Here is a 14159-nt window from a genome sequence, read left to right on the forward strand (position 1 = left end):
AAGCATGCATTAGAGCATCAGAGAGGGAGGCATCATTAGTAGAATCAACACTGTTCTTCCTTGCCTAGTCAGTAATGCCCTTGATGCCCAGCACACATGCTGGGGATCATTATCATACAGGTGTTTCTGAATTTTCTGAACATAGGTGGTTGAAGCCGTCTTGATACTTAGGATTAGGTTTCTCTTGGCTGCTCTGAGAACTGTTCTTTCACCAGTCTTGAAGGCAGCGTCCCAGGCTTTTAGTAGGCTGCGTACCTCAGCATTCAGCCAAGCTTCTGGTTGGGCTGTGAGATGACTGTTCTCGAGGTACCGCTGTCTACATTCCCCCCCCCCCCCACCGCCTGGTGTGCGAACACTGAAGTCATACTAGGAGAGTTTTATGGTATCTTCAGCTCTCTACAACACAAGCATCTGGATTACCTCCGCATAGTTGCAGGAGACATCAATCATGTTAACCTGCAGGACACTTTACCAAATTTCCACCAATGTGTCACCATGGCCATTAGGGGAACAAACAGACTCGACCATGCCCTCATCTCGGTCACTCTGACCACATCTCCATCATATTAATCCCAGCATACTGACTGCTGCCTAAAATGGAGAAACCAGTCAAGAAGACCATTGCTGTATGGCTTAATGAAGCAATCACTATGCTCCGGAACTGTTTTGAACAGACCAACTAGCAAATGATCAAAGCAGCCACCACAAATGGAGAAGAAAGAGACCTCCAGGAATATGCCTCATCTGTCTCCGGCTACATCGGTGTTCGCACATGGGGGTTGGGGGGTGGGGGATGTAGACAGCAGTGATGAACAGAACAGTAAACTCCCTGAGCAGGTAATGTGGCTGGCATTTAATTGTAAGATGTTCAGTTGCCACAGAACAGTGCCTACTAACCGCAGATGAGTTTGTGCACCAACCTTTGTCAATGTACACACTGATTCCACCTCCTTTGAATTTCCCTGACCAGGAGTTTCTGTCTGTGCAGAGCAGTCATCCCATCAAGTTGAAATGCTGAGTTGCTATGTTGTTTAGCCACATTTCGGTGAAAACCAGAATGCAGCAGTTTCTCATCTCTTTATGTACATTTATCCTGTGTGCTTAATGCTGCCTAATTAAAGTAATCCCTTCTGCTTGCACATAGTTTATAAACTATTCATGTGCCAGCCTAAGAGCCTGTTAAATACCTCTCTTGATTCTGCCTCCATTGTCCCTGACAGTATATTCCAGGCACCCACCATTCACTGTAAAATTAAAACTTGCCCCACACACCTCCCTTGAACTTTCCGCGATTTATCATAAAGGACTGACCTCTGGTATTAGACATTTCAACCTTGGGAAAAAGATGCTGGCTATCCACTCTTATCTATGCCCCTCATAATTTAATAAACTTCTGTCAGATCTCTCCTCAGCCTCCACAAGTCCAGATTAAACAACCCCAATTTGTGCAACCTCTACTTAAAGCACAAGCCCTCTAATCCAGGCAGCATCATGGTCAACTTCTTCTGCATCCTCTCTATAATGGGGTGGCCGGAATTAAATACAATACTCTAGATATGATCTAACCAGAGTTTAATGCGTTATGGAAAGAAACCTCATCCTCACCCAGACTGGCCTGTACAGTTCCCTCTCCAGCTTATGAATGCCTACTTGTGGTTTACTTAGAGATACTGAGCAACATGGAACAGGCACTTTCAACCCAACGAGCTGCACTACCCAACAGCCCATGTACTTAACCTTAGCCCAATCACAGAACAACTTACAAACACATTGTACAATGACCAATTAACCTGCTAACTGGCATGTCTTTGGACTGTGGGAGGAAACCAGAAACAAGGAAGAAACCCACCTGCTCATGGGAGACCATAGAACATAGAACATAGAATAGTACAGCACAGTACAGGCCCTTTGGCCCACAATGTTGTGCCAACCCTCAAACCCTGCATCCCATATAAGCCCCCACCTTAAATTCCTCCATATAACTGTCTAGTAGTCTCTTAAACTTCACTATGTATCTGCCTCCACCACTGACTCAGGCAGTGCATTCCACACACCACCCACTCTATGAGTAAAAAACCTTCCTCTAATATCCCCCTTGAACTTCCCACCCATTACCTTAAAGCCATGTCCTCTTGTATTGAGCAGTGGTGCCCTGGGGAAGAGGCGCTGGCTATCCACTCTATCTATTCCTCTTATTATCTTGTACACCTCTATCATGTCTCCTCTCATCCTCCTTCTCTCCAAAGAGTAAAGCCCTAGCTCCCTTAATCTCTGATCATAATGCATACTCTCTAAACCAGGCAGCATCCTGGTAAATCTCCTCTGTACCCTTTCCAATGCTTCCACATCCTTCCTATAGTGAGGCGACCAGAACTGGACACAGTACTCCAAGTGAGGCCTAACCAGAGTTTTATAGAGCTGCATCATTACATCGCGACCCTTAAACTCTATCCCTCGACTTATGAAAGCTAACACCCCATAAGCTTTCTTAACTACCCTATCCACCTGTGAGGCAACTTTCAGGGATCTGTGGACATGTACCCCGAGATCCCTCTGCTCCTCCACACTACCAAGTATCCTGCCATTTACTTTGTACTCTGCCTTGGAGTTTGTCCTTCCAAAGTGTACCACCTCACACTTCTCCGGATTCAACTCCATCTGCCACTTCTCAGCCCACTTCTGCATCCTATCAATGTCTCTCTGCAATCTTTGACGATCCTCTACACTTTCTACAACACCACCAACCTTTGTGTCATCTGCAAACTTGCCAACCCACCCTTCTACCCCCACATCCAAGTCATTAATAAAAATCACGAAAAGTAGAGGTCCCAGAACAGATCCTTGTGGGACACCACTAGTCACAATCCTCCAATCTGAATGTACTCCCTCCACCACGACCTTCTGCCTTCTGCAGGCAAGCCAATTCTGAATCCACCTGGCCAAACTTCCCTGGATCCCATGCCTTCTGACTTTCTGAATAAGCTTACCGTGTGGAACCTTGTCAAATGCCTTACTAAAATCCATATAGATCACATCCACTACACTACCCTCATCTATATGCCTGGTCACCTCCTCAAAGAACTCTATCAGGCTTGTTAGACACGATCTGCCCTTCACAAAGCCATGCTGACTGTCCCTGATCAGACCATGATTCTCTAAATGCCCATAGATCCTATCTCTAAGAATCTTTTCCAACAGCTTTCCCACCACAAACGTAAGACTCACTGGTCTATAATTACCCGGACTATCCCTACTACCTTTTTTGAACAGACTCAGTACAGATCGTGCCAGAAGTGAACTCCAAAAAGCCCAGAGCTGTAATAGTGTCCTGCTAACCTCGACAGTACTGTGGTGCCCTAATATACAGGCCATACATATGAACAGATACTTGGAAGGTTGGCAACATAGATTTGCCAGCTGTTGTGTTGTTCCAGGTATTTTCTGCAGCCTTAAAACTCCATTTGTAGCTGCAATTCTGACTTGTAAGCTGTTCAGGTTGCAAATAGTTCACAGGAACAGAACTCTGCTGTAACTTGGGGAGATTCTCTGTGTGTTACTAACCCACCAACACTGTTGGGTCTAATTGCTTCCTCGGTACATTAAATTAGCAGCACCGCTAGCAACATTCATTTCCTGTGAATTTATGCATGTAAATGTCTTTTTCAATGCTTTTGTTGGATTGAGAGACGTTTGAAGTAACTGTATCACCACTTATCCTGTTGCTGCCCCTGATCACTGTTGAACTGAACAACATGCAATCTCCAAGTGTTGTTCCAGGTCTCCTGGTTGGAAAGTTTGGAACTGATTTCACGTTGATTCTTTGTTTTTCTTTCTCTAACAGGCTGCAATAAACACACTCCTGAATCTTGTTAACCGTAAGGATGGGAAGGAAGCTGAAACACCAGGAACTGCTGGAAAGAAGAAGAAAAAGGAGGGAGAAATTTTACGAAGACCAATCATCTGTATCTGCAATGACCAGTTAGTATATTTGTTTGTGACAAGACTCCTGCAAGTTGCTTTCCGATGCTACAACGTGCAAAGTTTGCACTTCAAACCATTTTGAATGGTAACCTTTTCTGCAAATTCTGCTTGCCCTCACTGGTCATAATAAGAGTGACACAGATGCCTGTTAAACATGCCCCTGAACATCGGCACAGAAGTCACCACCTTCAGTGGAGTTACTTGACCCAGAATACCACAGATTGAGCTGTGATTTAAGACAGCTTTCACATGAGACGGTGGGCACGTGGCCAAGTGGTTAAGGCATTGGACTAGCTACCTGAAGGTCGTGAGTTCGAGCCCCAGCCGAGGGAACGTGTTGTGTCCTTGAGTAAGACACTTAATCACACATTGCTCTGCGACAACACTGGTGCCAAGCTCTATGGGTCCTAATGCCCTTCCCTTGGACACACAACATTGGTGTTGTGGAGAGGGGAGACTTGCAGCATGGGCAACTGCTGGTCTTCCATACAACCTTGCCCAGGCCTGTGCCTTGGAGAGTGAAGACTTTCCAGGCGCAGATCCATGGTCTCGCAAGACTAATGGATGCCTTTTTCACATGAGACAGAAGATTTTGCAAGCAAGTCTCACTCCTGGGACTTGAACAGCAAATAGACAATAGGTGCAGGAGTAGGCCATTCGGCCCTTCAAGCCAGCACCACCATTCACTGTTATCATGGCTGATCACCCACTATCAGTATCCAGTTCCTGCCTTATCCCCATAACCTTTGATTCAACTATCTTTAAGAGCTCTATCCATCTCTTTTTTGAAAGCATCCAGAGACTTGGCCTCCACAGCCTTCTAGGCCAATGCTTCACTGAGTATTGAGAGCCACCCCATTGCTGGTGCAAGCCTGTTTTTCAGATGTTGAAGGGATATTCTGAATACCTCTTGAAAGATATAAAAGATTCAATGGTACTGATTGAAGGAAAATGTGGTGCTCTTTCCAGTCCAGTAGTCATTCATCAGATCAAAGCAACAATGCATATTGTCTGGTTATGTTGTTGTGGGAATTTATTTAATGCCAATTCTGCTGCTTTTCCTTTGTATCAGCAGAGACTATTCCTTCGTCTGTAATGTGGTCTGGGACTTCCTACTGTTATAAAGAGCAAATGCAAGTGTTTCCTGTTTTGTGTAGAAGAAAGCAGCATGGTTTATTATCGCGTTTTTTTTCTCTTATATAATGCCTTCTTGCACTCACATGGACAATTACGTTAATCAGTCTGACCTGACTTGCTTTACTGACAGGTATGTGCCATCTCTGAGACAGCTGAGGCAGCAAGCTTTCACATTAGTCTTTCCTCCAACTCTTCCCTCCAGGCTGGTTCAAAGGCTGCATGAGGTAAAAGAAAAACAAAAAGTACAAAAAAAAAATCAAAAAGCAAGAAGTATTCAAATGGTAAAATAGTACAACTATGGCTGACAAGGGAAGTCAAAGCTATTGTAAAAGCAAAGAAAGGGCAGCAACAAAGCAAAAATTAGTGGGAAGATAGAGGATTGGGAAGTTTTTAAAAACCTGCAGAGAGCAACTAAAAATCATTAGAAGGGAAAAGAGGAAATATGAAAGCAAGCTAGCAAATAATATCAAAGGGGATAGTAAAAGTTTTTTAAGGTATGTTAAAAATAAAAAAGAAATGAGAGTGGATATAGGACCACTAGAAAATGAGGCAGGAGAAATAATAACGGGACAAGGAGATGGCTGATGAATTAAATGACTATTTTTCATCAGTCTTCACTATGGAAGACACTAGCAATATGCCTGATGTTGTAATGTGTGAAGGAAGAGAAGTGGGTGCAGTTACTGTTACAAGAGAGAAGGTGCTCAAAAAGCTGAAAGACCTGAAGGTACATAAGTCACCCGGATCAGATGAACTACACCATAGGGTTCTGAAAAAGGTAGTATTAGAGATTGTGGTGGCATTAGAAATGATCTTTCAAAAATCATTGGACTCTGGCATGGTGCCAGAGGACTGGAAATTTGCAAATGTCACCCCACTCTTTAAGAAAGCAGGAAGGCAACAGAATGGAAACTATAGACCAGTTAGCCTGACTTCAGTAGTTGGGAAGATGTTAGAGTCAATTGATAAGGATGAAGTGATGGAGTACTTGGTGACACAGGACAAGATAGTACAAAGTCAGCATGGTTTCCTTCAGGGAAGATCCTGCCTGACGAACCTGTGGAATTCTTTGAGGAAATTGATGCAGTGGATGTATATTTTCACTTTCAGAAGGCCTTTGAGAAGGTGCCACACACGTGGCTGTTTACCAAGTTAAGAGCCCATGGAATTACAGGAAGTTTACTGACATAGTTAGAGCATTGGCTGATTGGTAGGAGGCAGCGAGTTGGGAGTAACAGGATCCTTTTCTGGTTGGCTGCCAGTGACTAGTGGTGTTGCGCAGGGGTCGGTGTTGGGACCACTTTTTTATGCTGTATATAAATGATTTAGATGATGGAATAGATGGCTTTGTTGCCAAGTTTGCAGATGATATGAAGATTGGTGGAGGGGCAGTGAGTGTTGAGGAAACAGGTAGGCTACAGAAGGACAGACGGATTAGGGGAATGAGCAAGAAAGTGGCAAATGAAATTCAATGTTGGAAAATGCATGGTCATGCACTTTGGTAGTAGAGATGATGTGCAGACTATTTTCTAAACGGGGAGAAAATCTGAGATGCAAAGGGACTTGGGAGTCCTTGTGCAGAACACTCTTTAGGTTAACTTGCAGATAGAGTTGGTAGTGAGGAAGGCAAAAGCAATATTAGCATTCATTTCAAGAGGTCTAGAAAACAAGAGCAGAGATGTGATGCTGAGGCTTTATAAGGCATTGGTGAGGCCTCACCTTGAGTATTGTGAACAGTTTTGGGCTCCTTATCTAAGAAAAGATGTGCTGGCATTGGAGAGAGTCCAGAGGAGGTTCACAAAAATGATTCCAGGAATGAAAGGGTTATCATAACGAGGATTGTTTGATGGCTTTGGGTCTGCATTCACTGGGGGATCTCAGTGAAACCTTTTGAATGTTTAAAGGCTTATACAGAGTAGATGTGGAAAGGATGTTTCCCATAGTGGGAGAGTCTTGGACAAGTGGGCACAGCCTCAGGATAGAGGGGCACCCTTTAGAGATGCGGAAAAATTCCTTTCGCCAAAAGGTGGTGAATTTGTGGAATTTGTTCCCACGTGCAGCTGTGGAGGCCAGGTTTTGGGGTGTATTTAAGGCAGAGATTGGTAGGTTCTTAATTGGACATGGCATCAAAGGTTACGGGGAGAAGACCAGGAACTGGGGTTGAGGAGGAGGAAAGGAAAACAGATCATCCATGATTGAATTGCGGAGCAGACTTGATGGGCCGGATGTCCTAATTCTGCTCCTATGTCTCATGGTCTTGTGATCTTTATCCATGTAGTATTAAGGCTATAGGTGGTAAACAGAGTTTTTAAATGGAGAGGTGGTCAAGAATTTTTAGTAATGGAGCTATAATGTTGTGGCATTACAGAGACTTGGTTGAGAGAGAGCGAGAGAGAAATGGGTGCTTAATGTCCAAGGGTTTCAATGTTTTTGAAAAAGAGACAGAGGTAAAAGGTGGGGAGGAGGGGGGGAGGTGGAAATTGCACTACTAATCACTACCCATTCACACATGGGTAGCAACAGGTACTACGAGATAGAATAATTATTTTTATTTTCATAAAATTTCTGATGATTGAGAGATTGAAGAAATATATTTTATGTTTGAAATTTGGATTTACCTTAAGGATAATTGCACTTTTTTTTAAACTCCCTGATAGATTGCTATTAAAAATGGAATGAAGGCAGACCTGGGAATTCTCATGAGTCTGTGTGACAAAGCTGAAAATGATATACGTTCATGTGTGAACACTTTACAGGTATGGTGCCGAACTGACTGTGTTACAAACATTGTAATTGAAGTTGTTTCACAGGAGGAGTCACACACTGAATTATTGAGCTGTCTGCTTGAATAATTGTGTTCTAGTCAAATGTAGCCTCCATGGACACTATTAGGTTGGGCCCGAGTTAGCCATTACCTCCTAAGGTATTACTGAAGCAATGTCATCTAACTCAGTAGTATGCTTGCTTCTGTTCAATAATATTAGTTTAAAAACATCACTCTTCTCATGAATTCCATTTCTCCATGTCTGTATTCAAATGCTGCCTATGCCCTAGAACTCAGCTGCAGTTATTGCTATTCCTTACAGTCGTCAATGTTGTTAGTGAGCAAATACATTGGTGCGTGTGGAAGAACTCTGCTGATCATGCAGTGTAGGTAGGTATTGTGAGGACTGGGTAAGGGTGTCATGCAAAGTTCGTCTTCAGCAGAGCAGAAAGTAGGGATAGATGTATGGAACTAAAGGAACGTCTGTGGTGGGGTGGTCTGGAATGGCTCAATGGCATGCTAAGCTTGGTCTGTATTTTGTCTTGTTAACGGTAAAGTTGGTCCATCACGCCAGACCTACACGAGTAGGTTAAGAAAAACAGTGCCAATATGGTATAAAGACACAAGATGCTGGAAAATTTATGCAGGTTGAACTGCATTAATGGAAAGAGAAACAGTTAATATTTCGGGTGAGGTACTGTTCACCAAACTTGACAAAGATAGAAGCAAGATAAAAGGTGCAGTGAACTTTTTTCTGATTAGAGTGAAGTTAAGTGGTGGATTGGATTAGATTAAGCAGCTATAGCTGTATATTTTGCTGCTAATGTGATTCTGGTGTTCTGGGACATGTCCAGATTACCAGACTCCACCGGCCTAACTGAAGCAGACTTTAAATTTCATGTAATGGTGTATGCATGCTTATGACCTCCGTCTGCAACAACACAGCCTAGCTCTGTCTCAAGGCTGTCTTGGTCCTCAGTTCTACTTCATACTGCACTGCATTCAATGCCAAAATAAGCAGCGTTTTCTCTTTCCTTTTTTCATGTCGGAGATTGTAAATTTTGATTATCTCCTGGATTGTAATACTGTTCCTGATTGGGACCTCCCCCACTCACACTCTCTCTCACACACACGTTTCACCCTTACTGTATGGTCACCTTCCCTTCCCTTCTGGTGTTCCCCTTTATGACTCCAATCAGTCCAAACTCTGTTTCATTCCCATCTTGAAAAGCTCCCAGCCTGCTGGCATGTCGAACTTTCTGCCTCGATGTCTGTGCCAATTTCTTTAAATCAGAATCTTTGCCTAGACTGTGGACCCTTCTTTCTCTGATCTGGAGATTTCCAGTGCAGAAAACAATGATTTTTCTCCAACTTATGTTGGACTTAGTCTTGTATGTGTATATATATCGCAAAACAAGCTGATTAGTCTTGGCAGGATGGTTTCCCGTTCTTAATGCTCTTAGGATCCTTTTCATATAAGGGAAATTTAGACAAAGAAGGTAATTCAACCTTTATATTTTTTTTATTTTTCCAGAGTTCCAGTTTCCTTGAGTCTTCTGATTAATATCATTGTTTTTTTTTTAAACAGTCTGTTCTTAGCCTGTTCACCTTTAATACACCCACTCTTTTCTCTTCGTTTTGGGGTGTCTTTTCTCATTTCCTGGTTATTAAGTGGTGCTGTTGTACATTAAGAAAGTCTGGGTTTTCATTCTCTGTTTGACTTCAGTGACGGTTGTGCCAAACACTGCAGTATCAGAAGCCCTGGAGCTGGCAGAGGAAGCAATCTTCATTGATCTGTGCATCAAATTAATATTTCAAAAACCAAATGTTAAGTGCTGACCACAAATCGTATGATTGAGTACCCAGAGGCTGATATTAGACGCATTGGGAAAGATTTGTCTCTGATTCCGTAAATGGGTAATCAAATGGAAGGCAGAAGGCAGACAATTTTGCTGAACTTCAGTTGTGGATAGGGCTCTGGGACTCTGATCATAAATTCCCAGTTCCCTTAATTGGTTTACATTAATTTTCTTTGGAATACTAGATGTGCCTGTCAAGTTGTTAGATTGTTGGTATTGGTGGAAGCAACCTGCCTTTGTAAGGGAATGAAACACGAACAACATGGATGTTGAAAATTTCATGAACAGAGTCTGATGAAAGGTCATGGGTCTGAAACTCCGTTTCTCTCTCCACAGTTGCTATCTGACCTCCAGCAATTTCTGGTGTGTTTTTTCCAGACATGTTAGAGAGCCATAGAGCAAAGAAACAGGCCCTTCAATGTTGATGTCTGTGTGCGTCTACACTTGTCTCATTTGCCTACATTAGGGCCATGTCATTCCCGGCCGTGCTTAGTTAAGTGTCTGCCTGAATGCTAAATGTAAAGTAACTTAAGAATTCTGAGGTAGTGAAAGTTGCTGCAGAAATGCAGATGTCCTTTCAAGTGTGTCTGTGAGAGTTTCAGATTCCATGATGCATGATCAATAATTTATTTTCAGATCCTTAACGCTTTGGATCCATATGTTGTGTTTTTTTTAAAAGAACAAAATAACTGTTCATGCTGAAAGTTGTCACTACTTGTATTGCTTTTTCATTTTAGTTCCTTCATGGAAGAGGAACAAAAGAACTTAGTATGAAGATGATTCAGACGGCTAAGATAGGCCTCAAAGACCAGAACAAAAGTCTATTCTCTATCTGGCAAGAAATCTTTCAACTCCCGAAACCTCAAAGGTAACAGAATATCTGGCTAATAACATCATTTGTCTTGTGATTGTGACATCAGGCCAACTGTGCCTAAGAGGTTCGTGAACAGGAGTGAACTTATGCTTGATTTTTCTGCTCTCAGAAAGCGGATTGGCCAGGACAGCAACTTACAAAGTGAAGCGTGGACTGGTGATGATCAGGAGTCCTGGAATTCTGTAGCAAGGACCACAATCAATGCAGTAACACAAAGATTTAATCATATTCTTCATCTTTCCACTTCTACAGGAGAACATGAAAAGATCACCCAGGTAAGCAACTGTTCCACCAATTGGCAAAATATATTATTTTGCTGTGGTGGTAGTACATTCTGAAAATCCTGATCTGTTCTTGTTTGCGTTAGAATTGGTTGAAGTTCAGCAATGAGCCTCTTTCCCTATGTTGCAGGGCCTGTATGACAATTTTCTGCACATGAGGTTTAAGGATCCCTCTTTCAGTGGAGTCTGTCTAGCGTTGGAGTGGCTGGGGTTTACAGACATTCTGAATGAGAAACTGATGAGCGTGCAGAACTTCCAGCTGATGCGATATCTGCCCTTCCTTCCTGTCGCCTTCCATATGCTCTTCGCAGCATCCAATGTTCCTAGGATTTCCTATCCGAGCAGCCACTATGAGGTGAGAGGAACCTTTGTGTACAGTAATTCAATGATGGACAGATTCCTTCTAAACAAACCTAGGTTAAGAAATCCACTTGGTGAATGTAGGGTAATGGTGGTACATCCTATTGATCCCAAACTTAATTAGAACTATCTATTTTTGAACATTGCTGAATCCAGTTTGTATCTTTCCCAATGGTTTGAATTGATAAGTGTATTTTTAACTGCAAAATGATGCTGCTGAATAGGGAGATGGGGATATTTAATTCTTGATTAGTGCTACTTGGCTAGCTGGACCCCATTTTGGATCTTGGGGACAGGAGTCAGCCATTGATCAATCGATGGGTTGAGGCCTACTCCACTTCTACCTCATCTCCCCTTGCGCCTCTGCCAAGAATCAGTCTCTGATCTCAATTTAACGAACGACTAGCATGAATTGAGGTAGAACTAGTTCCAAATTCTGCTGCACTTGTGGAAAAGTGACTCCTAGCTTTCCTGCTGGAAAATAATGAACAGTAGGGCAGAAAACGATGAAATCTGTTGAAAAGGTGGTGGAATGTTTTTTTTTTCTTTCAACGGATTTGCGACAAAATTCAAGGATGTGCTCAAACCTTCCTTAGAAAATGTCCAACATCCCCACCAGCTGCTCAGAGCCTCTGGCCCATGATTCCTGAAAGTAGCAAAGGAGCATTCAGTTTGGTGTGGAAAATCATGCATTTGAATTACACTGAAGCCCTGTGCAAGAAGTGCACATCTCTCAAACTATCCACCCTCCTCCTCCATCAACCATCTCCTGTCCCATCTGTGAACGAAACTGTAATGGCCTCACTACCATCTCAGGAGCCACATATCTAGAGTGGGAACAAGTCATCCCCAATCCTGAGGGATTGGCTAAGGGAAAAGGCATTAGCGATTCAAGTGGGAATATGAATTGGCTTATTTATGGTATCTCGTGTCTGGCCAACACTCAAGCAGTTGAGCACTGTAGCATCAATCTCACAGGAAAGAAACAATTAAACATAGTGAATTGGAGTCCATGTACTATACATTAATGCTTGACTGAGATCTGAGTTCTCTTGTCCATATAAAGGCATTCACAGAGAGGAGGTGAGAGTCAATAGGAAAACAGGCCAAACTGAGCCACCAAGGAAAATATTGCTGGCTCACTTGCCCGTGCGTCCTTACTATCATGGTTTGGATCATATTTCTTACATTTATTTGGACTCTTAGCAAAGGAGAAGAAGAAGATAGTTTCTCTTGCAGTAAAGCAATAAGAGTTATATGGAAGGGAAGGAGGTCCTTTGACCCAGCTGGTCCGTGCAGACCAAGGTGCCCCATCCAGGCTGGTCCCAAATGTCAGTAGCACACAAGCTTCTAAATCTTTCTAATCTGTCACTGTAAAACTATCTTTTTAAAGTTGTTGTTGTACCTGCCACGAATACTTTCTCTAGCAGCTCATTCCACATAGATACCATCCTTTATACTTAATAAAATTTTGCTGCTTAAATTCCAATTAAATATTTCTCCTTTCATCTTAAACCTATACCCACTAGTTCTAGATTCCCCACCCCTCAGAAAAAGACTGGGTGCATTCACCCTGTCTTTGGCCCTCATGATTTTATACACCTCTATAAGATCACCTCTTGATCTCTTATGGTCTAAGGAATAAAGTTCTAACCTCTCCAATCACTCCCTATGATTCAATCCTTCAAGTCCTGACAACATTATTTTAAATTTTTTCTGCACTCCTTTCAGTTTAAGAACATCGTTCCCGTGGCAGGGCGACCAAAGCTGAGCACAATGCTCCCAAATGCAGCCTCACCAAGTCCTGACTCTTGAAGGCCAGTGTCCCAAAAGCTGTCATCACCGTCTGTCTACCTGTAACTTCACATTCAGTGTACTTGTACGCCAAAGTCCCTCTGTTCTGCAACACTCCCCAGGGTCCTGCCGTTCTCCGTGGGAAGTCCAAACTAGATTAGTATTTCCAAAATGCAACACCTTGCACTTATCCAAATTAAACTCCATTTGCTGTTCCTTGGCCCACTTATTCAGCAAATCAAGATCCCTCCTTTCTAATTTATAACTCTCTTCATTATTCACTGTACCACCTATTATATTGCCATCTGTAAACTTACAAACCATGCCCTATCCATTCTTATTCATATGATTGATTAAGATAACAACAAAAATGGGCCCAACACCAATGCCTGTGGCACACCACTAGTTGCAGGCCTCTAGTCCGATAAACAACTTTTTGCCATTACTCTGATTTCTACCGTCAAGCCGGTTAGCCAGCTCACCCTGGATTCCATGGAATCTAACCTTCCATAGCAGCTTACCATCTCCATTAAGCCCTCCTCAACTTTTTTGGACTCCCATCAAAAAATTTTAGTTTGTAAAACATAATCTCCCACACACAAAGCCATGCTGACTACCCATATCAGTCACTATCTTTCCAAATGTCTTATCCCTCAGACTCCTCTCCAGCAGTTTACCTACCACAGACTTTAGACCTATTGGTCTATAGTTCCCAGGTTTTCTTTGCAGCCCTCCTTAAATAAAGAAACAATATTCACTACCCGCCAGTCTACCAGCACCACATTTGGGTCTAAGGATGATGCAGAATTCAGCCAGCAGCAGTAACTTTTCTAGCCTTCCACTGTGTTCTTGGATAAACCTGCTAGACCTGGAGATTTATCTACCTTCGTACCTTTTAAGACATCTAGCACCTCCTCCAGACCGTTAGACATAGGCCATTCGGCCCATTGAGTCTAATCCACCATTCCATCATGGTTGGTTTATTATCCCTTTCAACAGCATGAATCTCTCCATTAATCCCTCTCAACCTCTACTGTAATGTGGACCATCTCCAAGACTTCCCCATTTACCTTTCCTATTTCTAAAGTCTTTCTCCACAGTAAAATCAG

At 42.7% G+C, this 14159-nt stretch overlaps 1 protein-coding gene across 1 annotated transcript in view; it reads left to right on the forward strand.

The window, feature by feature from the left end:
* Nucleotides 1-14159, forward strand: part of chtf18 (CTF18, chromosome transmission fidelity factor 18 homolog (S. cerevisiae)) — a 97790-nt gene that overhangs the window by 26702 nt on the left and 56929 nt on the right. Inside the window, exons 11-16 of the mRNA XM_063057432.1 lie at nt 3842-3978; nt 5249-5342; nt 7776-7874; nt 10479-10609; nt 10725-10890; nt 11027-11251. Of these exons, the coding sequence (XP_062913502.1) occupies nt 3842-3978; nt 5249-5342; nt 7776-7874; nt 10479-10609; nt 10725-10890; nt 11027-11251 (852 nt within the window). The remainder of the gene's footprint in view (nt 1-3841; nt 3979-5248; nt 5343-7775; nt 7875-10478; nt 10610-10724; nt 10891-11026; nt 11252-14159) is intronic.

This window comes from Mobula hypostoma, chromosome 9 (genome assembly GCF_963921235.1).
Source record: "Mobula hypostoma chromosome 9, sMobHyp1.1, whole genome shotgun sequence".
Taxonomy (NCBI): domain Eukaryota; kingdom Metazoa; phylum Chordata; class Chondrichthyes; order Myliobatiformes; family Myliobatidae; genus Mobula; species Mobula hypostoma.